Source organism: Oncorhynchus keta, chromosome 34, assembly GCF_023373465.1.
Source record: "Oncorhynchus keta strain PuntledgeMale-10-30-2019 chromosome 34, Oket_V2, whole genome shotgun sequence".
Lineage (NCBI taxonomy): Eukaryota > Metazoa > Chordata > Actinopteri > Salmoniformes > Salmonidae > Oncorhynchus > Oncorhynchus keta.
Genome location: NC_068454.1, coordinates 53,508,337 through 53,534,028, shown reverse-complemented (window position 1 = coordinate 53,534,028; position 25,692 = coordinate 53,508,337). Strand labels below are relative to the sequence as shown.

At 44.1% G+C, this 25,692-nt stretch overlaps 1 protein-coding gene across 2 annotated transcripts in view; it reads left to right on the top strand.

Annotated features, from left to right (window-relative positions):
* The window catches only part of LOC118367284 (2-oxoisovalerate dehydrogenase subunit beta, mitochondrial), a 90,536-nt gene extending 65,766 nt beyond the window's left edge, over window positions 1-24,770 (top strand). For both annotated transcript variants that reach the window (XM_035750589.2, XM_052494077.1), the window contains exons 9-11: window positions 6,343-6,429; window positions 23,355-23,516; window positions 24,280-24,770. In XM_035750589.2, coding sequence (XP_035606482.1) covers window positions 6,343-6,429; window positions 23,355-23,495 — 228 coding nt within the window. In that variant the 3' untranslated portion in view covers window positions 23,496-23,516; window positions 24,280-24,770. The remainder of the gene's footprint in view (window positions 1-6,342; window positions 6,430-23,354; window positions 23,517-24,279) is intronic.
* The last annotated feature ends 922 nt before the right edge of the window (window positions 24,771-25,692 follow it).

Sequence of the window (25,692 nt, the reverse complement as noted above, 5' to 3'; positions counted from 1 at the left end):
GTATAATTCTCATGCACATAAATCCTACTGCCCATATTTGGGCCCTCTGCTGTTGCTCCACCACTGTCTATATAAGGCAAATTGACATTACGACATTGGGACCATGTTCACCACTATGATTGGTTTTGATGAGTGAAATATATCGGTAGTGTGCTTCTGAGAAAGGGTCACTGGCTCCTCGGAAGAGTCAGGGTTAAAGGTCCGACCTCAATTACTATGTTTTGAGTAAATGAGTACACCACTGTCAGAGATTGTGTGTCCAAGAAAAGTGTCTGGCCCATCCCTGTCCCCTGGGTGAGGCAGTGATTTGAGATGAGTGTGTAGGACAGTGCCAGTGAGGTTAGCAATATAAGCTGAGGTCTGACAGCAACCACCATGGTATTTGCCCTTTTTTAAAAGCGCTGTGTGCCAGACACTGAGAGAGTGAGACAGGCAGACGGAAAACTGATAAATTGAACACGAAGAAAAGAGACGGAAGGAAGAACGACAAACAAACACGCACCGACAGGCGAGAGACCGATGGACAGACACACGCGGAAGACTGAGGCGGAATGCTGAAAACGGGTTGAAGGAAAGTAGACGGACTGAAAGAAGACAGACGGACGTATTGGAGGTTGAGAGAAAAGTAGAGATTAGATGGACATGAAGCCGTTTCTTCACCGTCGTTTTAGTTGTCTGTCCCACAAAATCTTTATCCAAAAGTATAAGCAGTGATTATAGCTTTAAACAGTCTAGCTCACAATAAAATGTAAGTTTCTTCATAACAGAAAATTGCTGGTTATGATCTAGCACTTGAGGCAAGCGATCTGCGAGCTGGAATAATCCTCAGTTTGAATCCGATATTGTTTATTTTATGACATGTTTTGTGACTATTAATAAGAGTGTGATCTCACATACTCTTTGGCCCAAGCCTCACCTGGTTCTCATGTTCCTATTTAGTCCACATAGTCCAACATTTTGGGCACCCCTGCTTTAAATTCAGTAATACCCCTGCGGTGTGTTCCAGACGTCAATAGCTACATTTTGTCTTGTCTTTATGTCACAGCATGCACTGGAATCACAATCACACATCAGAATACTCGTCGGCCTAGGGAGAGACTTTCATTACATTACATTTAAGTCATTTAGCAGACGCTCTTATCCAGAGCGACTTACAAATTGGTGCATTCACCTTATGACATCCAGTGGAACAGCCACTTTACAATAGTGCATCTAAATCTTTTAAGGGGGGTGAGAAGGATTACTTTATCCTATCCTAGGTATTCCTTAAAGAGGTGGGGTTTCAGGTGTCTCCGGAAGGTGGTGATTGACTCCGCTGTCCTGGCGTCGTGAGGGAGTGTGTTCCACCATTGGGGAGCCAGAGCAGCGAACAGTTTTGACTGGGCTGAGCGGGAACTGTACTTCCTCAGTAGTAGGGAGGCGAGCAGGCCAGAGGTGGATGAACGCAGTGCCCTTGTTTGGGTGTAGGGCCTGATCAGAGCCTGGAGGTACTGAGGTGCCGTTCCCCTCACAGCTCCGTAGGCAAGCACCATGGTCTTGTAGCGGATGCGAGCTTCAACTGGAAGCCAGTGGAGAGAGCGGAGGAGCGGGGTGACGTGAGAGAACTTGGGAAGGTTGAACACCAGACGGGCTGCGGCGTTCTGGATGAGTTGTAGGGGTTTAATGGCACAGGCAGGGAGCCCAGCCAACAGCGAGTTGCAGTAATCCAGACGGGAGATGACAAGTGCCTGGATTAGGACCTGCGCCGCTTCCTGTGTGAGGCAGGGTCGTACTCTGCGGATGTTGTAGAGCATGAACCTACAGGAACGGGCCACCGCCTTGATGTTAGTTGAGAACGACAGGGTGTTGTCCAGGATCACGCCAAGGTTCTTAGCGCTCTGGGAGGAGGACACAATGGAGTTGTCAACCGTGATGGCGAGATCATGGAACGGGCAGTCCAACTCTCGCTCTCTTGAAGACGGAAGGGACGTAGCCAGCGGTCAGGGATGAGTTGATGAGCGAGGTGAGGTAAGGGAGAAGGTCTCCGGAAATGGTCTGGAGAAGAGTTTTCCCAGACCACCGTCCCACCTAGTACTGCGGAAATCCAGAAGGCATTTGGAGTGTGATTTACTAAATGGGTCATTCGATTCCCAGGCCCCCCGGGGTGTGAAATACTATCTCATGAAATTGAAATAACAGCGCTGCTGCCTTTTTGTGTTAGAAGCATTTGAAGCTTGTGTTGGAGTATGGTGTGCAGCTCCACTCCTGGCACTAGCTGAGATAGTGAAGTGCAATGCTTATTTAAACACAATCTCTCTCGTGTGTGTGTGTGTGTGTGTGTGACAACAAGCAGGAGGAATGGGGTCAATTTAGCTGCAGGGAATTGGGTGGTAGCCTGACTTATTCACTCTACCTGTGAGTCATGTTCTGTAACATTTCACAGCATGATATTGGTTCCCTCTTTCACCCCTTGCCTGATTTTGCTCTCTGCTTTACCTCTTTCACCGTTACCCTCTTGTTCTCCCAATTTCCAGATCTAAAGCCAGTTACTCATGCTCAGTAGACAGGGATACAAATCTAATGGAAATTTATTTTAAAGGGATGGTATAAAAATATATTCCTGAGTGATCGGACAGTCCTACTCCCAACCGGAGGTCCATACCTAGAAATGTCATGGCTGTCAAAGCAGGCATTCTTCCAATAAGTTGACTCTGGAGACTGTCATGGTGAGATCCCCATATTAGTATGTGGTCTCTGACCGAGTCAGTGTGTTGCAACCAAACCAGGGACCTCAGCAACGTCAACAAACACTCAACCAACCTCTTTAACATCAGAGATGCCCAGAACACTTTTGGTTCTGATACTGTATCTGTGGTCCTTTTGGTGTAAACAAATTAAGCTATGTTTTTGTCTTTTTTCTATATCCATGTGTTGCGTATTTCTCGGGTATGTTTTGAGTATGTTTTCAGGAGTCCCCACACCAAGTTTAAAAAATAACCCTGTATATAAGCTGCAGTATTGCAGATCGGGCATGTTGTGATACATTGGGACTTCACTTGCCAAGTGGGTTTAGAAGGTGGAGGAGCCAGGTGATAATTTGCTTTCCTGTCTGTTCTAGTTGCAGTGTGTCACATGCCTGCAGTAGACCGTCTTGTATAGGGCAATGGGAGAATCACGGCTTTGTCTGTATAGTGCATCATCTCTGTGGAAACAATATTCTCATTCCAAACCGGAGGAGGAATTTCTCTCCACTCACAGCTCAGGGCTGCACGATCCAATAGAATCACTTCAGCTGAATCAGTCCATTACTACCACACAACACTAGCAGGTTTTTACAGACCGGATTGATGGAGTAGCTAACTGTACTTACGTCAAGTATAATTGCTCTACTGTTATTTGTCTCCTAATCAAGAGTAGGGAAATAATCTATTGAGTATAGAGCGACGTGATTAGGAGACTTGGAGACGACGGAGCAGAGATGGAGTTGAGAGACGGATGAGGTTTGGATGAGATCAGACTGTGTTAGTTATACGTTGTGGTCTGTTGCATCTTCCTCCTCCGCAACCTCTTCTTTGTCCTGCTGCTGCTGCTGCTGCTGCTGCTGTTAAAGTAGGGTTCACAGTAAAGCCAGATGAACAGCCTGAGAGAATAGATCACAACAGCAGAATAGATCTCCATGATCATCATGCTCTCTTAGCATGTCACCCAGCTCGTTGTCTACCAGCCTAAGTCAAACCCCAATAACATTTCAAAAGAACACATCCTACTGCTCTCCAACATCCATATCACACAAAGCCTGGCCGTGCAAACATACTGTTCGTTCCGTTCCACTGTTCCAACCAGATCCATACTGTTCCGGAACAGTATGGATCACTTTCGTTCCAGGATCTGTTTCTGTTCCTTGAAAAATATATACAGTGGGGCAAAAAAGTATTTAGTCAGCCACCAATTGTGCAAGTTCTCCCACTTAAAAAGATGAGAGGCCTGTAATTTTCATCATAGGTACACTTCAACTATGACAGACAAAATGAGGGGAAAAATCCAGAAAATCACATTTGTAGGATTTTTAATGAATTTATATGCAAATTATTGTGGAAAATAAGTATCACTCCAGTGTAAATTGTAATTACTTTGCCACTATGGTCTATTTATTGCCTTATCTCTTTACTTCATTTGCACACACTGTACACAGATTTTTCTATTGTGTTGTTGACTGTACGTTTGTTTATTCCATGTGTAACTCTTGTTCTCAACTAGCCTACCTGGTTAAATAAAGGTGAAACGAAAATAAAATAAGGAAACAATGTGTCTTTTTGTAATTTAGGTGAACTGTCCCTTTAACTGTTTGTCAATCAATTACTGTGGGTGGGATTGTCAGGGGAGGTGGCAGGATGTTTGTGAGTCAGAGTTGGTAGGGTTCCAGACCTGTCAATCACTATGGGTTGGACTTTGAGGGAAGGTGGTAGATTAGTAATCTAGTCAGAAAAACTAGTCTTACAAATTAATTTACTCCGGCAAATACTAAATCTAGTCTCCTCTTTACAGACGGTAGGCAATTAAGGTCACAGTTATGAAAACTTAGAACACTAAAGAGGCCTTTTCTTCTAACTCTGAAAAACACCAAAAGAAAGATGCCCGGGGTCCCTGCTCATCTGTGTGTATGTGGCATGCTTAGGCATGCTGCAAGGAGGCACGAGGACTGCAGATGTGGCCAGGGCAATAAATTGCAATGTCCGTACTGTGAGATGCCTAAGAGAGCGCTACAGGGAGACAGGACGGACAGCTGATCGCACTCACAGTGGCAGACCACGTGTAACAACACCTGCACAGGATTGGTACATCCGAATGTCACATCTGTGGGACAGGTAAAGGATGGCAACAACAACTGCCGAGTTACACCGGGAACACACAATCCCTCCATCAGTGCTCAGACTGTTTGCAATAGGCTGAGAGATGCTGGACTGAGGGCTTGTAAGGCCTGTTGTAAGGCAGGTCCTCACCAGACATCACCGGCAACAACGTTGCCTATGGGCACAAACCCACCGTCATTGGACCAGACGGGGATGGCAAAAAGTGCTCTTCACTGACGAGTCGCGGTTTTGTCTCACCAGGGGTGATGGTCGGATTCGCTTTTATTGTCGAAGGAATGAGCGTTACACCGAGGCCTGTACTCTGGAGTGGGATCTATTTGGACGTGGAGGTTCTATCATGGTCTGGGGGCGGTGTGTCACAGCGTCATTGGACTGAGCTTGTTGTCATTGCAGGCAATCTCAATGCTGTGTGTTACAGGGTAGACATCCTCCTCCCTCATGTGGTACCCTTCCTGCAGGCTCATCCTGACATGACCTTCCAGCATGACAATGTCACCAGCCATACTGCTCGTTCTGTGTGTGATTTCCTGCAAGACAGGAATGGCAGTGTTCTTCCATGGCCAGCGACGAGCCCGGATCGCAATCCCATTGAGCACGTTAGGGATATGTTGGTTCGGAGGGTGAGGGCTAGGGCCATTCCCCCCAGAAATGTCCAGGAACTTGCAGGTGCCTTGGTGGAAGAGTGGGGTAAATTTTCACAGCAAGAACTGGCAAATCTGGTGCAGTCCATGAGGAGGAGATGCACTGCATTACTTAATGCAGCTGGTGGCCACACAAGATACTGTCACATGTCTGTGGAACGTGTTCAGTTTATGTCTCAGTTGTTGAATCTTGTTATGTTCATTCAAATATTTACACAAGTTCGCTGACAATAAACGCAGTTCACAGTGAGAGGACATTTATTTTTTTGCGAATTTAGTTAATTCTATTGGGAGAAGGCTTTACAGACTTTTCTGGCTAGTGAATTGAAACGTTTAAATGAAAGAAGCCTAGTTAATTAAGTGGAAAAAGTAGCTGGCTAACTATCTGAAGCTATTTAGACAAAGGCCAGCGCTTATGGAAAATACTGCACTCGTTTGTGCGCACACACACATATGCTACACAAATGCTGTTAGAATGGGATTTATGTGAGTTTGCGTATTTATTATCCCCGGGGGCTATTCATAGTGTGATGAATTGTTACTCATGTGCTGACTGAACTAACTGTACTACAATGTATCAAATGTGAGATAGGGGTCCCTCGGGGGAAAAAGGTTGTTACAAAGGTTGCTACAAACTGTATTTGCGTACTCAAATCATGTTCACCCTCTACCCCGTTGTACATTTGTCATGGTACCATAATACAATGCTGGTCTCAATGCCTGCCACATGCTTGCCTTCGACACCACAGGCAGGCTAAGGAGAGACATTATGTCTACAGTAACCATGGATTTTTGTCAATGGGTGATGTGTCACACTGTATTGATCAGACTGTGTGTGTTGTGTTTTTCAGTCGGTGGCCAAGACCGGACGGCTGCTTATCAGTCACGAGGCTCCAATCACCGGAGGCTTTGCTGCCGAGATCAGCTCCACAGTGCAAGTAAGTGTGTTTGTGTGTGGTCATGCATGCAGAGGGTTCTATTGGAATCCCAGGGGGCCTTCAGAGGTGAGATGTGGGACGGATTGCACATGGACAGTAGGGTATCTATATCTGTGTGGATGGGGGTTTGGGTTGGGCTTTCTCTGTTTGAAATGTGAAATGAAGTTCAAATGTCTGTCGGGGTCAGGCAATAAATCTGAGCTTAAGAGGCACTGACAGACACACTATACCGGTCTAAAGTTTTAAAACACCTACTCGTTCAAGGGTTTTTATTTTATTTTAACTATTTTCTACATTGTAAAGTAATAGTGAAGCCATAAACACTACGAAATAACACATGGAATCATGTAGTAACCAAAAAAGTGTTAAACAAATCAATCTATTTTATATTTGTGATTCTTCAAATAGCCACCCTCAGCTGTGTTGTCACAATGTAGGGGTGGTATACAGAAGATTTGGTAAAATACCAAGTCCATATTATGGCAAGAACAGCTCAAATAAGCAAAGAGAAACGACAGTCAACATTTCAATAACTTTTATAGTTTCTTCAAGTGCAGTCGCAAAAACCATCAAGCGCTCTGATGATACTGGCTTTCATGAGGACTGCTATAGGAATGGAAAACCCAGAGTTACCTCTTCTTCAGAGGATATATTCATAAGATTTACCAACCTCAGAAATTGCAACCCAAATAAATGCTTCACAGAGTAATGGTAACAGACACATTTCAACATCAATTGTTCAGAGGAGACTGCGTGAACCAGGCCTTCATGGTTGAATTGCTGCAAAGAAACCACTACTAAAGAACAACAATAAGAAGAAGTGACTTGCTTTGGCCAAGAAACACGAGCAATGGACATTAGACCGGTGGAAATTTGTCCTTTGGTCTGGAGTCCAAATTGGAGATTTTTGGTTCCAACCGCCGTGTCTTTGTGAGACACATTGTGGGTGAACGGATGATCTCTTTATGTGTATTTCCCACCTTAAAGCATGGAGGAGGAGGTGTTATGATGTGGGAGTGCTTTGCTGGTGACACGGTCTGATTTATTTAGAATTCAAGGCTCACTTAACCTGCATAGCTTCCACAGCATTCTGCAGCGATACGCCATCCCATCTGGTTTGCTCTTAGTGGCACTATCATTTGTTTTTCAACAGGACAATGACCCAAAACACCTCCAGGCTATGTAAGAGCTATTTGACCAAGAAGGAGAGTGATGGAGTGCTGCAGCAGATGACCTGGCCTCCACAATTTCCTGACCTCAACCAAATTAAGATAGTTTGGGATAAGTCGGATCGCAGAGTAAAGGAAAAGCAGCCAACAAGTGCTCAGCATATGAGGGAACACCTTTAAAACTGTTGGAAAAGCATTCCAGGTGAAGCTGGTTGAGAGAATGCCAAGAGTGTGCAAAGCTGTCAAGGCAAATGGTGCCTATTTGAAGAATCTCAAATGTAAAAATTGTTAACACTTTTTTGGTTTACTACATGATCCCATATGTGTTATTTCATCGTTTTGATGTCTCTACTATTATTCTACAATCTAGAAAATAGTAAAACAAAATAAAGAACATCCCTTGAATGAGTAGGTGTTCTAAAACGTTTGACCTGTAGTGTATGTCAGATATGTCATACTGAAACTTGCTAAACTTTGTCAGTTGAAATGAGTAATATATATATTGGATCAAGCCAGTTGAAACTAATACTCAACCTTGTCTGTGGATACATTTTCTGCTCATGGAATGTACTGGGGGTGTATCCCTTTCCCTCCCTCCCTCCCGCCCTCTGTCTAATGAACACTCTGCTCTGGCCTGGTGAGGGCATGATCAAAGTTTTTGATTCTGTGTTCATTTCAGGGAGAACGTGAAAGGGTTTGAGACATAGTTTCACCTCCTTGAGCTATTCCTGAGTTATGATTATGACCCTTGTCGGCAGGGTGTTTTTTTTTTCAAAATTATTATTTAGATTCCCCCCCTAGACCACAATCAAAGGAATCCGGTTAATGGCATGCTATTCAGTGTAGGCATTACCTCAAGTGGATGATGCCCTGTGTGTCTGCATCAGCTTTGGTGTGGCGCTGAGGGCCCTCGAATTGGACCTTCTCATCTCCCTGGCTGTCACTCATGTTGTTGTTGTTATCCCCAGACCTGCTTATTGGTAGGATTATTGGTCTATGAGTCATAGCCATGTTTTCACATGTTTTGTGTCCCGAGGTAACCAGCAGTATTTTTAGTCATGAACCAAGGTCTTAAATGGACCGCCATGCTCCACTGTTGAATGTGAGAAAGCATATGGTGAATAGAACGGTTTATAGAATTTATTGTGCATAGCAATTAGCTTTATGAGCTTTGTGTATGATGAGGAATTGTTGAGACTGCTTTCATCTAGCGCCAAATGAATCCTCAACCACTACTGACAGAATACATGATCACACGCACTTGCACCTCATGTCTAAGTGTATCCAGGTGTTGCGGCCACATGCCACGTTGTCCCCCCTCTAGAGCAGGGCACACCACACACACACACACACACACACACACACACACACACACACACACACACACACACACACACACACACACTCTCGTGGGCCAAGTTCCCTTGGCAACGTGACCTCGCTGGCTCCGGAGGGCCCACTTGCAGCCTGTACAGATGGCCAAGGGTGGTGGTCAGTACTGCGACTCGCCGGACTGTGGTGACTCACCCGCTAACAACGGGGATGTGGCGTGGGTTCCACGCTGATAATGCCATGAAACGGAAAATAGCGCTAAAAATAGAGCTTTTAGTAGGAAGGTGCTGAGCTATCGGACCTGGGTCAAGCCTCTGGGAACTTCAACAACAATGTATCAAGTGCTCTCAGTGGAACGACCAGAAAGGGTCGTTCCATTACTTAACAAGAGTCGAGAGCAGAGAGGGAGACCTGCACCACACCTCACCACCAGTCAGAAGCAGAGAGTGAGACCTGCACCACACCTCACAACCAGGGTCAACAGCAGAGAGGGAGACCTGCACCACGCCTCACAACCAGGGTCAACAGCAGAGAGGGAGACCTGCACCACGCCTCACAACCAGGGTCAACAGCAGAGAGGGAGACCTGCACCACACCTCACAACCAGGGTCAACAGCAGAGAGGGAGACCTGCACCACACCTCACAACCAGGGTCAACAGCAGAGAGGGAGACCTGCACCACACCTCACAACCAGGGTCAACAGCAGAGAGGGAGACCTGCACCACACCTCACCACCAGGGTCAACAGCAGAGAGGGAGACCTGCACCACACCTCACCACCAGTCAGAAGCAGAGAGGGAGACCTGCACCACACCTCACCACCAGTCAGAAGCAGAGAGGGAGACCTGCACCACACCTCACAACCAGGGTCAACAGCAGAAAGGGAGACCTGCACCACACCTCACAACCAGGGTCAAAAGCTGAGGGAGACTTGCACCGCACCTCACCACCAGTCAGAAGCAGAGAGGGAGACCTGCACCACACCTCACAACCAGGGTCAACAGCAGAAAGGGAGACCTGCACCACACCTCACCACCAGTCAGAAGCAGAGAGGGAGACCTGCACCACACCTCACAACCAGGGTCAACAGCAGAGAGGGAGACCTGCACCACACCTCACCACCAGTCAGAAGCAGAGAGGGAGACCAGCACCACACCTCACAACCAGGGTCAACAGCAGAGAGAGAGACCTGCACCACACCTCACAACCAGGGTCAACAGCAGAAAGGGAGACCTGCACCACACCTCACCACCAGTCAGAAGCAGAGAGGGAGACCAGCACCACACCTCACAACCAGGGTCAACAGCAGAAAGGGAGACCTGCACCACACCTCACCACCAGTCAGAAGCAGAGAGGGAGACCAGCACCACACCTCACAACCAGGGTCAACAGCAGAGAGAGAGACCTGCACCACACCTCACAACCAGGGTCAACAGCAGAGAGGGAGACCTGCACCACACCTCACCACCAGTCAAAAGCAGAGAGGGAGACTTGCACCACACCTCACAACCAGTCAGAAGCAGAGAGGGAGACTTGCACCACACCTCACAACCAGGGTCAACAGCAGAGAGGGAGACCTGCACCACACCTCACAACCAGGGTCAACAGCAGAGGGAGACCTGCACCACACCTCACAACCAGGGTCAACAGCAGAGATGGGAGACCTGCACCACACCTCACAACCAGTCAGAAGCAGAGAGGGAGACCTGCACCACACTTCACAACCAGGGTCAACAGCAGAGATGGGAGACCTGCACCACACCTCACAACCAGTCAGAAGCAGAGAGGGAGATCTGCACCACGCCTCACCACCAGTCAGAAGCAGAGAGCGAGACCTGCACCACACTTCTTAACCAGTCAGAAGCAGAGAGCGAGACCTGCACCACACCTCACAACCAGTCAGAAGCAGAGAGGGAGACCTGCACCACACCTCACAACCAGTCAGAAGCAGAGTGGGAGACCTGCACCACATCTCACAACCACACCTCACAACCAGTCAGAAGCAGAGAACGAGACTTGCACCACACCTCTTAACCAGTCAAAAGCAGAGAGCGAGACCTGCACCACACCTCTTAACCAGTCAGAAGCAGAGAGCGAGACCTGCACCACACCTCACAACCAGTCAAAAGCAGAGAGCGAGACCTGCACCACACCTTACCACCAGGGTCAAAGGCAAGACTCGGCCTGGAATATCCCATTCAGGGGCACATGGCGGAAATGAAGGCCTGTGATACTAATGGCTTATGGTTTGGTATGAGTTACTATTACAATTGACGAAATGCATGCTCAGCTGTCAGAGTCCAGGACTCAACTTTTCTTCTATTCTTTATGTGAAATATACTTTGAACAATGTACAAATAGATTTTCTTTGAAGTGACAGGGTTGGGAATATGCCTTGATTTACCCACCCTGGAGCTGGTTGTTTAATTTGGTTTGTTGAAGAATAAATAATTGAAATCAGGCCGTCAGTAGGCTTATCCCGACGTTCAGCTGTTTTGTCTTAGCAAATGTTCAGCTGTTTTGTTATCTGGCATGAGCCAACTCTTTCCACCCCTTTCCACGTGTTAGTGACTCCAGGAGTGGCTATACATAAAGGCTTTTGTCAATGTATTATGTCTGGACAGCAGGGTGAAGCTGAACGATAATCGGTTCAAAGCCAACTGCCTCAGGGCAGTGAAAGCACGGTCCAATTATGGATTAGTTAGACTTTCTTTCAAATTTGGAACAGCGGCGTTAAGGGTTTGAAAGTTTCCATTCGGTGGATTAGCTGCACCTCGTTAAAGGTGTTGTCATTGGCTGACCTCGACTCAGATCAGTGCTTCTCTGCTGACTTACAATGGACCTCAGGGATACAAAGAGGGCCATGGTAAACTTGAGCAGCCTCTCCCATACTACTGTGCGTACAGCTTTGTGATAATTAACACATGGACCTCGCTGGGCTACACACAGTACCAGTCAAAAGTATGGAATCATGTAGTACCAAAACAAAAGTGTTAAACAAATCAAAATATATTTTCCATTCTTCAATGTAGCCACCCTTTGCCTTGATGACAGCTTTGCACACTCTTGGCATTCTCTCAACCAGCTTCACGAGGAATGCTTTTCCAACAGTCTTGAAGGAGTTCCCACATATGCTGAGCACTTGTTGTCCCAAACCATCTCACTTGGGTTTGAGGTCGGGTGATTGTGGAGGCCACGTCATCTGATGCAGCACTCCATCACTCTCCTTGGTTAAATAGCCCTTACACAGCCTGGAGGTGTGTTGGGTCATTGTCCTGTTGAAAAACAACTGATAGTCCCACTAAGTGTATCACTGCAGAATGCTGTGGTAGCTATGCTGTTGTGTGCCTTGAATTCTAAATAAATCACTGACAGCATCACCAGCAAAGCACCCCACACCATCACACTTCCTCCGTGCTTAACGGTGGGAACCACATGTGCTGAGATCATCCGTTCACCTACTCTGCGTTTCACAAAGACATGGCGGTTGGAACCATAAATCTCAAATTTGGACTTATCAGACCAAAGGACAGATTTCCAGTAATTCGACCATGAAGGCCCAATTCATGCTATCTCCTCTGAACAATTGATGTTGAGTTGTTTGTCACTTGAACTCTGAAGCATTTATTTGTGCTGAGGCCGGTAACTCTAATGAACGTATCCTCTGCAGCAGAGGTAACTCTGGGTCTTCCTTTCCTGTGGTGGTCCTCGTGAGAGCCAGTATCATCATAGCGCTTGATGGATTTTGCGACGGCACTTGATGAAACTTTCAAAGTTCTTGAAATGTTCCAAATAGGGGCTATCTTCTTTATACCACCCCTACCTTGTCACAACAAAACTGATTGGCTCAAATGCATTAAGAAGGAACATTTATGGAATTTAACGTTTAACAATGCACACCTGTTAATTGAAATGCATTCCAGGTGACTACCTCATGAAGCTGGTTGAGAGAATGCCAAGGGTGTGGAAAGCTGTCATCAAGGCAAAGGGTGGCTACTTTGAAGAACCTGAAATGTAAAATATATTTTGATTTGTTTAACACTTGTTTTTGGTTACTACATGATTCCATATGTGTAATTTGATAGTTTTGATGTCTTCACTATTATTCTACAATGTAGAAAATAGTAAAAATAAAGAAATTCCCTTGAATGAGTAGGTGTCCTAACTTTTGACCGGTAGTATATAGTATTTATAGGCTAGACCCCTGGGATTGGATCGTGCAGTAGAGGCTGTGCTTACAAGCAACACTGTGGCTTTAAGTCTCTGTTTCACGCTATAGACGGAAGTACACTTAGCGTTACTTGAGATACACAAGCAAAACTAGAACGTCCATTTTTTGAATTTATTGAGTACCTACAGTTGATGCTGCATCTCCCCAGTCACTGCAAACACCAATCCCAGATTATAAACTGGGTGGTTCGAGCCCTGAATGCTGATTGGCTGACTGCCGTGCTATATCAGATTGTATACCACAGGTATGAAAAAACATATATTTTTACTTCTCTAATTAAGTTGGTAACCAGTTGATAATAGCGATAGTTATGTCTTGCTTAAGAACAGCCCTTTAGCTGTGGTATATACCACACACCCTCGGGCCTTATTTTTTTTATTATACACTGCCTTTGGTCTCGTAACCTTTGCTGTTGACCTACCACAGCTTTCAGACGCGTTGGAATCATCCACACTGGCTGCTCTGCCGAGTTCCTTCCTTTATTTGTGTAATGGGAATGGCGCGGAGTCCCGCATCAAACTCCAACCCAACGCACATCGCTGAGTTGTGGTACTACTGGTCCGGGCCTCACATCAAAGATGGCCGTCTTCCATTCCGGCCCAGTTGGGGTTGGTCAAAGTTGAAAGCCTGCGATTCTCTGACATAATTGCCTTCGGAATCAGAAGCAGAACCCTTGTATGCCGGTCCAGGACGCTCTTGAAAAAGAGATTTCAAATCTCAATCAGCCCTTCCTGGTTAAAAAAAGAAAAAAAAGATAGCTGGTTTGTTTCCTCAGGCCCTGTTTTCCTGCATCTTCTTCCACTGTAAAACCATGGCTGGATACCCTCTGTCTCTCTCCCTCACAGGATATACCAATCGCCTTCAGAGGGATGTGTTTATGGAAGAGCCCTGTTAAGCTTCACACACACTGAGGAAAGTAAAATTGTATAGTATACAGGCTGTGGTAGAGTATGGACATGAGGTATCGCCCCAAGCTCCATGTTCTCCTCTGCCAGTTGATGGGTTGAATGGCCACATTCTAGCATGAAACCTCTTTGGCCAGTTTGGGTATTAATTCATCCTGGTCCATACTGGTCCATCCTTTACCTGCAGAGGTAGATTTGAATCTAAATTGCAAGGAATTCCCCTAAATTTGACCTTCAACAGGATGATCAGAGAATGTGTGATTAATTTTTCCTTCCAGGACAGTGCTTAGTAAGTAATATATTTAAGTACCAGTACACAGGAAGTCTATAATTTAACTCTTCTAATCAGTCTCTAAAAGCCTCCAGTGTTGATGAACCCACTAACTGCGGCTGTCTTTGAACCCTCTGAAACCTTTGTTCATCGGGGAACCATGGAAGCAAATAAACAAATACTTTTAAGATCAAAATGGATTTTCCAAGATGTCTTTAAAAAAAAAAAAAAATAGCCCACACCATGTATTACTTGTAAACTCAGTAAAATAAGAACACTGATGGGAAGAAAAATCTATGGACTGCTGTCAACGTCAGAGCGGTGTTGAAATGGCCTATGTAAGACTGACAAAGATACAGTTTAAACGTTGCTGAGAGACTAGGCAGAGGACAGTGCATTCTGAAAGTATTCAGACCCTGTGACTTTTTCAACATTTTGTTACATTACAGCCTTATCGTAAAATGGATTTAATTGTCCCCCCCCCCCAACAACATCAATCTACACACAATACCCCATAATGACAAAACAAAAACAGGTTTTAAGAAATGTTTGGAAATGTATTTTAAAAAATACAGTATTCAATCCTTGGTTGCAACACTCACTACCAAGTTCGAAACTGCCTCTGGAAGCAACGTCAGCACAATAACTGTTCGTCGGGAGCTTCATGAAATAGGTTTCCATGGCCCAGCAGCCGCACACAAGCCTAAGATCATCATGCGCAATGCCTATTTTCGGCTGGAGTGGTGTAAAGCTTGCCGCCATTGGACTCTGGAGCAGTGGAAACGTGTTCTCTGGAGTGATGAATCACTCTTCACCATTGAGCAATCCAACGGACAAATCTGGGTTTGGGGTGGCCCTTTCCTGTTTCAGCATGACAATATCCCAGTGCACAGAGAGAGGTCGAGATCGGTGTGGAAGAATCTGACTGGCCTGCACAGAGCCCTGACCTCAACCCCATCAAACACCTTTGGGATTAATTGGAACACCGACTGTGAGCCAGGCCTAATCTCCCAACATCAGTGCCAGACCTCACTAATGCTCTTGTAGGTGAATCCCTCCAGAAAAGTTCCAACATCTAGTGGAAAGCCTTCCCAGAAGAGTGGAGGCTAATATAGTAGCAAATGGGGGACCAACTCCATATTAATGCCATGATTTTGGAATGAAATGTTTGACGAGCAGGTGTCCACATACTTTTAGTAATGTACCATTAGCCCTATAATTAGGATGCCAAATTCATGATATTAATAAAACACTTTTACGTTTGGATATTGTCTTGTATTTGCAGGATGGTTGATTGATTTCAAAGGTAGTCTACAAGTTATTACTATGTTGGATTCATACCTCCATCTCAACCAAAAATCGAAGTTGAAGAATAAGACTAAATCAAATCAAACTTTTTTTAAAGTGCATTTAAAGTTTGATTTGATTTAGTGCTATTCTTTAACTTAGATTTTTGTTTGTGAATTATTATTATGAGTGTTGGACTGTGACCCTGGCTAGCCTTAAAAAAAATGTTTGTCTTGTTTGCTTAATATAAGATATTTTAAATGATTTATACTTTTACTTTTGATACTTAAGTACATTTAAAACCCAATACTTTTAGACTTTTATGCAAGTAGTATTTTACTGGGTGACTTACTTTTTTTTACTTTAGTCATTATATTTTAAGGTATCTTTACTTTTACTCATATGAAGATTGCATACTATTTCCACCACTGCCAATATCCTGATAAAAAGAAATATCCTATGAATCATATTGGCTACACATGGTCTGTCTGCAAGGAACTTGAAACGTTGTATGAACTATTAACTTGGTCCAGCCCGAAGCTTGTGCTAGCAAACTTACAACATGATATAAAATGTTCTGGGTGCTCAGTTTCCCACGCCAGTGAGCTCCTGACACACAGCTGTAGGCTATTTGCGCAAGCGATAAGAAGTAATCAGGTAGGCCTATTTAATGAAGTTTCCATCGATCAGAGCATGACATTTTCTTCCCCTTTCATGCTGAGTGGTTATCAAAAGGGAGAGCCCTGGAAAGATTTTTCAAATAGGCTTCATTGAGGAACTATTGTCATTCTCAATGGATGTAAAAACATACTTTGTTTACTTGCTGTTAGAGGCGAAGAAAAAATTACTTTGAGAAGCCTCACGGTGATGGTGAGTTAAGACAATCAGAACTGGTGTCAAATCCCCCGATCTGGACACATTTATAGGCCTACATTTGCTTCCAGGCAAGGTAGCCGTGGCCTACTTCTATACGTAGTCAGGTGCGTTTCCTTTCTCAAGACTGACAGGAGCGCACCAAACAAAAGACGATTAATAAATTGATAAGTCATAAATGGAACGAAATGAACCAAAACCTATTAATCACAAGTGTAGCCGAGGTTGTGCTCGCCGCAAACAGTGTCCACTCCTACAATGAGAACAGTACGACTGTCATAATATATTGAGTGCATTAACAGAAATGACCATAACCAAACAAACATTGTAGATTAGAAATGATGGGAATTTACTGTAAATGTAGGCTTACTACTGGTGTGCAATCCCCACGGCCTCTGCAAGGGATTAGTCCACTTAGCCAGTTGTGAATCAGACGAGGTGTCTTGTGTGCCATTAGAAATATATATATATATATAGAGAGAGATATTACACATATACAGTGCATTTGGAAAATAGTCAAACCCCTTGACCTTTTCCACATTATGTAACAGCCGTATTAAATATATATATATATATATTAATTTTTTCTTCAATCTACACACAATACCCCATAATGACAATCAAAGAAAGTTGTTGTTTTTTTTTGTGCAAATTTAGTGCAAACTTGTAAAAAAACTAAAACTGAAATATGACATTTTCATAAGTATTCACACCCTTTACTCAGTGCTTTGTTGAAGCACCTTTGGCAGCGATTACAGCCAGCCTTCTTGGGTATAACGCTACAAGCCTGGCACACCTGTATTTGGGGAGTTTCTGCCATTCTTCTCTGCAGATCCTCTCAAGCTCTGTCAAGTTGGATGGGGAGCGTCACTGCACAGCTATTTTCAGGTCTCTCCAGAAATGTTTGATTGGGTTCAAGTCTGGGCCACTCAAGGACACTGTTATTGACTATTTGTTTATCCCATGTGTAACTCTGGGTTGTTTTTGTCACACTGCTTTGCTTTATCTTGGCCAGTTCGTGGTTGTAAATGAGAACTTGTTCTCAACTGGCCTACCTGGTTTAAATAAAGGTGGTGGGGGGACTTGTCTCAAGGACAGAGACATGTCCCGAAGCCACTCCTGCGCTGTCTTGGCTGTGTGCATAGGGTTGTTGTTCTGAGTGCTCTGGAGCAGGTTTTCATCAAGGTACTCTGTACTTTGCTCTGTTCATCTTTGCCTCAATCCTTGCTAGTCTCCCATTCCCTGCCACTGAAAAACATCCCCACAGCATGATGCTGCCACCACCGCGCTTCACCGTAGGGGTGGTGCCAGGTTTCCTCCGGACGTGACACTTGGTATACAGTTCAATCTTGGTTTCATCAGACCAGAAAATGGTCAGAATCTTTGGGTGCCTTTTGGCAAACTTCAAGCTGGCTCTCATGTGCCTTTTTTTTTACTGAGGAGTGGCTTCTGTCTGGACACTACCATAAAGGCCTGGCTGGTGGAGTGCTGCAGAGATGGTTGTCTTTCTGGAAGGTTCTCCCATCTCCACTGAGGAACTCTAGAACTCTGTCAGAGTGACCATCGGGTTCTTGGTCACCTCCCTGACTAAGCCCCTTCTCCCCTGGTTGCTCAGTTTGGCCGGACAGCTCTGGTAGCCTTCCCCAAATCTGTGCCACAACACAATCCTGTCTCTGAGCTCTACGGACAATTCCTTCGACCTCGTGGTTTGGTTTTTGCTCTGACATGCGCTGTCAATTGTGGGACCTTATATAGACAGATGTGTGCCTTTCCCAGTCATGTCCAATCAATTGAATTTACCACAGGTGGACTCCAATCAAGTTGTAGAAACATCTCAAGGATGATCAATGGAAACCGGATGCACCTGAGCTCAATGTCGAGTGTCATCTACATAAGCATTCTGACCCTTTAACATAAGGTATTTGTTTTTTAGATTTAATAAATGTGCAAGCATTTCTAAAAGCCTGTTTTTTCGCTTTTGTCTATGGGGTATTGTGTTTAGATTACTGAGGATTTTTTATTTATTTTATCCATTTAGAATAAGGCTGTAACGTAACAAAATGTCGAAAAAGTCAAGGGGTCTGAATACTTCTCGAAGGCACGAAAGTTTTACCCTAATTTCAATGTTTACAATGCTGGTTGAAATGAGATCAAAACAGAACTGGTTGATTACTTATTTCAAATCCAATGTATTTTCCACGTTGATTCCAAGTCACAATACGGATTCAGCTAGTGTGTGCCCAGAGGGCAGTGTGTGATTTGTCATTGTTGGCCGTCCCATTTGGTAATATTGGAATTATCCAATAGTGACTGAATTCCGCAATCTGTGGCTGTCGCTGACAAACCTTTTCTGTGTGACAGGAGACAAAAATGCGCAACTGCAAATCTAAACCTCCGCCGGTTGGTATTTTACATTTTTCTATATTGCCTCCTCGGGAGATGCAGTCCATAGTTTATTCTGCCATTTTCTCATATTTCTATGCAGACATTTAAGTCAGATTGCGTATAATGATGTGTTTTCTCTAAAGATAAACAGCGATTTGATTGAAATCTGAGTTCTGTTGCACATCACCATTTAGCTGTGGTGACAAGCAACCAGACGGCTTTCTTCCTGCTTCCAGTAAGTAAATGTATTTCGAGGAGATTACAGTTAGGAATCTTACAGGGAAAAAAGCCTTTCGTACTGTCTTTCTGTCTGCCTGTGGATCATAGACTGTCTCATGAGACGTTCTCCCTTAATGCTGTGTGCACTCTAGAGACACGGAGGGTCCTCTATCGTGACAGTAAATTGGGAGAGATGGACTAGGCTACATGGCCTATGCTAACTGTTTCCATTCTTTCAAAAAGTCTGACAGGATTTATCACACTTCTGATGTAACTCTACAAAAATGCAGGCCTGACCAGACTCATCTAATTTGTTTTAAGTTTTATCTCCGTGATTAAGTGTGCTGTCAATCCTGTCACTGAAGTCCACTGCAGGCCCCCTCCAGCTGCCACACAAGTGTCTGCCTGTTACACTCCTAGCCCCCACTGAGCAACAATACAAGGAAACCTGGTCAAAGAATATAATTAGTCGCAGCTCAATGTTTTTTATTTTCCTTAGCCACTGCCAGACATTGTGAGTGTCCTTTCTGAGAGTTCTGCATCAAGGAAGTCAACCACCTTCCAAGTGTTGAAGAGCTATTCAAGTTCTTTAGGACTTTGAAAACTGTAATTTTGTACTTTAAAGATTTTGACCTTAGAGGCTAAATTGATTCATGTTCTTGCCTCAACTAGGTGCAATAGGGGAAATAGAGATATTTGACTATAGAATATGCGAACGTATGGTCTTCTACATACAATGCATCATGTCCAGTCTCCCAGCTCTGGCCTAGACTGTTGGAGAGGACAGAAGGAGTTCTCCACGGAAACCGTTTGGCCCACTTGGCCATGGAGTGGCAGGCGGGGTGGGGTTGGATGGGGAGGGGATGCTGGCTGGCACTAACTGCTGGCATCCTTTTAAAGCTAATCACCACTAATTAGCGAGGCAGAGCGGGGCTGCCTGTAGTGGGCTGAGTAATGACACCCCCAACCCCCCTTTGATACACTACAGTGGGCCATAAGCCTTACAAACGAGCCCATCGTTTTCCCTGTACGTTGTAAACATGTCAAATTGCTTGTAACACTGATGTATGACCTTTGTTGTACCACTGTGGTAATAATGTATACTGCGTATGTATTCCCGCCGCGTGGTACAGTAAACTCTAATGACCCAGAGGACCCTTTAGTCTGCCTGCCAATTCCTTTTTAACATATCAAAGCAACCTGAGACATGCCGCTGCTAAAGCTATATCTGTAAATTAGACCCGGCGGGCCTGACATGATACTGGGGACGTGGAGCCGACACGCATCTACAGGCTCTCTGTTGTTTTTACAGCCCATGAAATAAGGAGACACACAAAGGCTTTCTCATGGAGCCTGACTTTCTTCTGAACCCTGCCAGATGTTTTGGAGGAGATGGAACAACATATTACTGCAGAAACATGCAAACACAACACGATGTCCACAGAGTAGGGCTAGCCTTAGTTTAGCTAGGGGTCTGCAGAATCTGTTCTAAAAGCTCAACGACTCCCTACTCGTCTTTGTCTCAGTTTTCAAGTTTGTGACTGATTTTTGTCTTGTGTAGGTATGGTTGGGTGGGCTGTGAGCACACATCACATACACATTTTAAGAGGGTGTGTGAATGTGTGGTGTGTCTCTCTCTGTGTGTGTGAATGCTAGTTACTAAGACCCTATGGTTAATTTGGCTCAGCGATGGCTCTCCTCTATTGGCCCCTCCGTTGCTTTCAGATGCTGTGGGAGGAGGTCAAAAGCCAATAGAGACATAAGTGATGGCTTGTTTTCCAGCGCTGCCAAAACACAAAGCTTTGCGCGTTGGCCAGCTCTGAGCTGTGATTTGAAATAAGCCATTTGTCTCCAACTTTTAAGGATGGTGGTAGTGAAGCTGGTAGTAATGTTCCAGTGAATCATTTCCAGTCTTACTGTGGCTACAGCCATGATAGTGAAACTGATTCCCCTCCACTGTCTCTCTGTCAAGCACAAGAGCAGGGGCCTGGAGTTTTTCCTCGTGTTAGGTATTTTATCAGGATCCCCATTCGCTGTTGGAAAAAGCAGCAGCTACTCTTCTTGGGGTCGACACTAAACATGAAACACTAGATAATGCAGAGCATTAATAGACAAGGACACAGCTACATACATTTTTTCTTGGAAAGGCACACGTAACCTATGTAACAGTGCATACACAAACTGTCTAGGTCAAACAGGGGAGAGGCGTTGTGCCGTGAGGTGTTGCTTTATCTGTTTTTTGAAACCAGCTTTGCTGGGCTCTGTTCTGGGCCGGCTGCAGCTTAACTACAGTTGAAGTCGGAAATTTACATACACTTAGGTTGGAGTCATTAAAACTCGTTTTTCAACCACTCCGCAAATTTCTTGTTAACAAACTATAGTTTTGGCAAGTCGTTTAGGACATCTACTTTGTGCATGACACAAGTCATTTTTGTTTACAGACGGATTATTTCACTTATAATTCACTGTATCACAATTCCAGTGGGTAGGAAGTTTACATACACTAAGTTGACTGTGCCTTTAAACAGTTTGGACAATTCCAGAAAATGTCATGGCTTTAGAAGCTTCGGACAGACTAATTGACATTGTTTCAGTCAATTGGAGGTGCACCTGTGGATGTATTTCTAGGCCTACCTTCAAACTCAGCGCCTCTTTGCTTGACATCATGGGGAAAGCAAAAGAAATCAGCCAAGACCTCAGAAAAACAATTGTAGACCACAAGTCTGGTTCATCCTTAGGAGCAGTCGTCATACCGCTCAGGAAGGAGATACGTTCTGTCTCCTAGAGAGGAACGTGCTTTTGTGTGAAAAGTACAAATCTATCCCAGAACAACAGCAAAGGATCTTGTTAAGATCCCGGACGAAACGGGTTCAAAAGTTAAAAAAAAAAAAAAAAAAATTAAAATGTACTGTTTGGCCATAATGACCATCGTTATGTTTGGAGGAAAAAAGGGGAGGCTTGCAAGCCGAAGAACACCATCCCAACCATGAAGCACGGGGGTGGCAGCATCATGTTTTGGGGGTGCTTTGCTGCAGGAGGTACTGGTGTACTTTTTTTTTTAAAGATGGCATAATGAGGCAGAATAATTACGTGGATATATTGAAGCAACATCTCAAGACCAAGTTAAAGCTTGGTTGCAAATGCGTCTTCCTAATGGACAATGACCCCAAGCATACTTCCAAAGTTGTGGCAAAATGGCTTAAGGACAACAAAGTCAAGGTATTGGAGTGGCCATCACAAAGCCCTGACCTCAATCAATCCTATATAAAATATGTGTGCAGAACTGAAAAGGTGTGTGCAAGTAAGGAGGCCTACAAACCTGACTCAGTTACACCAGCTCTGTCAGGAGGAATGGGACAAAATTCACCCAACTTATTTTGGGAAGCTTGTGGAAGGCTACCCAAAACATTTGACCAGTTTGACGTTTGAATTTAAAGGCAATGCTACCAAATACTAATTGTATGTAAACTTCTGACCCGTTGGGAATGTGATGAAAGAAATAAAAGCTGAAATAAATAATTCTCTCTACTATTATTCTGACATTTCATATTCTTAAAATAAAGTGGTGATCCTAACTGACCTAAAACAGGGAACTTTTACTGGGATTAAATGTCAGGAACCTGTGAAAAACTTAGTTTAAATGTATTTGGTTACGGTGTATGTAAACTTCCGACTTCAACTGTAGGTCTTTCCTTGCAGCACTGGACCACACGACTGGACAATAATCAAGATTAGACCAAACTAGAGCCTGCAGAACTTGCTTTTTGGAGTGTGGTGTCAAAAAAACAGATCATCTCTTTATTACGGACAGACCTCTCCCCATCTTTTATGTTTTGACCATGATAGTTTCCAATCTAAGGTAACGTCAAGATATTTGGTCTCCTCAACTTGTTCAACAGCCACACAATTCATTACCAGATTCAGCTGAGGTCTAGAACATAGAGAATGTGGTCATGAAAAACTCTGGCCTTGTGTGTACCGCAAAGTCAGGTAAAGAGTTGCATTTACTGGGACATGTTTAGGCACAAGAAGGATAGAAACCTAGTAAAACGGGGACGTACTATTTCAACTTGTCTGACTAGAAATACTTCTGAATTTCCTCTTGCTGCTTTTTTTCGACGTATGCCCTATTGAACATGACTTGTTGCGATTACCCACACACCTGCAGAGCCTGTCGTCCATGTCAAGAGGGATGTAATGTGACTGCTGAGAGAGAGTGAAACTGACCACGTCCCTGTTGTGTCCGTCCACAGGAGGAGTGCTTCCTCAACCTAGAGGCGCCCATCGCTAGAGTCTGCGGCTACGACACTCCCTTCCCTCACATCTTCGAACCCTTCTACATCCCAGACAAGTGGAAATGCTTTGATGCTGTCAAGAAGTTGATCAGCTACTGATCTCCAACTACTGATCCCCAGGTGAGTACCATGTTTGAAGTTCTCTGGGGTTTGTAGTTTTTTTTAAAAGCTGCACGCTTTTTTATTTTTTTTATTTTTATCTGATCAATATTCAAGACCATATGTTCACCTCCAAACACTTTTTAACATGGATTGATAAAGAACAATGAAGATCATATCAGAAGCCTTATCAGTTATGCGTTCAGGAGTCGCAATGTTCTAGAACGTTGCCAATAGAAATGTATTTTGTAGAGCTGACATGATTCCATTTTTGACACGACTGAGGAACACGCCTGTTCTGCATGATATATTTCTATCTGAAAAATCAAACATTACACCCCACTGAACGCAATCCTGATCTCTGTGCTCCTTGCAATTGTCCTCAAACATCTCACTATGGCTGACTGACAACCCATCTAGATTTAATGATTATGGTTCATGTCTCCGATTTAACTTGTGTAGCTCCATGCTGTTATTTTATAGTTTGTGTATTGCAAACGATTATCTATACATGTGGCAGAATTGATGAGTAATTCACTTTGAAATGGAGAGCGCTGTTGTCATTCGCCTCGATCGGCTGTGTTTAATCCTTTTTTTAATTGCCTGTGTCGTTTTGAGCACCATGTTGTAAAAACGAGCCTGGAAAGAAGTCAATAGAGGGATGATAAATTGAATTTGACAGTGGTCAACCCCCGCCTTTCTCTCACTCTCTCTCACTCTGCTATGTCAAGTAAGATATCCGGACTGAAGTACTGAACCTTTCTCTTCTCATTATTCTTCCCAGAGCCACCTCTCGGAGGACCAAGACTCCGAGCTCTCTCTCTCCATTGTTCTCACCAATGGACATCATGCAGAAAAATACACGTTGTCGGCCATCCAATCAGGAAGCAGCATCCAGACGGAGCTCTTGGCCCTCCCTGTGCAAGCACAGACTGTTACTTCTGGTTTAGTGAACGTTTTCTGTAAATGGGGAATAGGTGTCCTCTTGGTCGACTCTCTTACTACTGTATGTTTTCTAGCTTCCATGGTAAAACAGATCTACACAGACAGTTTCACAAACACTAGTGTGAGTACCAGTAAGTGTTATTCTATAGGAACTGACTGTTAGAATAGTTGAATGTGTGTCTGCCTCAGTCTTCCCCGTTTTAATTTTACTCTTTGAATGACTCTTTGCCTTTCTAATCTTAGTTTTGTTTGAAATCAAGTTGACTGTACTAAAAATAATGGACCTGTGTTTTTTTTAAATGAAAATAAACTAATTGACCTTTGGCCTCATTATATTTGACAGTACTTTAAAGGGGCAATCTGAAGTAACTACATCCATTTTTTTAAACTTATAAATTAATGATATGTACCCATTGATTCTTGAAGAATATATCTTATAAATGTCTCATGAGTTCAACTGTCATAACCCATCAAAACCCACAATATAAGCTTATTTTACTCCAATGTTTGTAAACACAGTCAATGTAAACAGACACTGTATAGACTTCAACATGGTTACTATACTTTTTATATAATGGTCCTTGCATCCATAGCTCTATGAATTTGAGTGGTTACATTTCCCCACCCCATCCCTCAGCTTTTTGGCAAAACAGTGGCGGGGAGTGTTTCACCTGCTCATTGCCACTTTTTAATGTCTTGATGGTTTTCATAGCTGAGATGGTGAAGTCTTTATATACTGGTCATTCACCTTTATGATGAAGCTATGGAGGTGACCTTTGAGAATATTTTGAGTAAGCTCTACTGAATCTGTTGTGGAATACCTCATCTGCGTTGTGCTCATTAGGGCAAAGTCCAAACAGTCCCTCCCTGTTTCAATCCACGTTCTTACACTTGGTGCCTAATGAACACAACCCTGATAAATGATAGTCAACATGAGTGCGGCCGATTGATACAGAAAAGGATGACTGAATCACATCCCGGGGCAAAGTGTGTGTCACCACATGTTCTGTCCAATGCCTTCAGGCACCCTATCAATCTCCCTCTCTGATGTCCCAGCACTCCAGCCAGATGCACACATGAAAAGAGACATTAAAAAGACTCATAGGGAGCATAGACAGCCTGATCCACTTTAATCAACATACCACAGCTCAGACCCTGAGACGAGAGATGAGCTTTAATGGGGCTTCAAGGAGGCCTATGGGATTTTGATGGTGGAACAGTCTCACAGATAGACATGTCATTGTTATTAGGG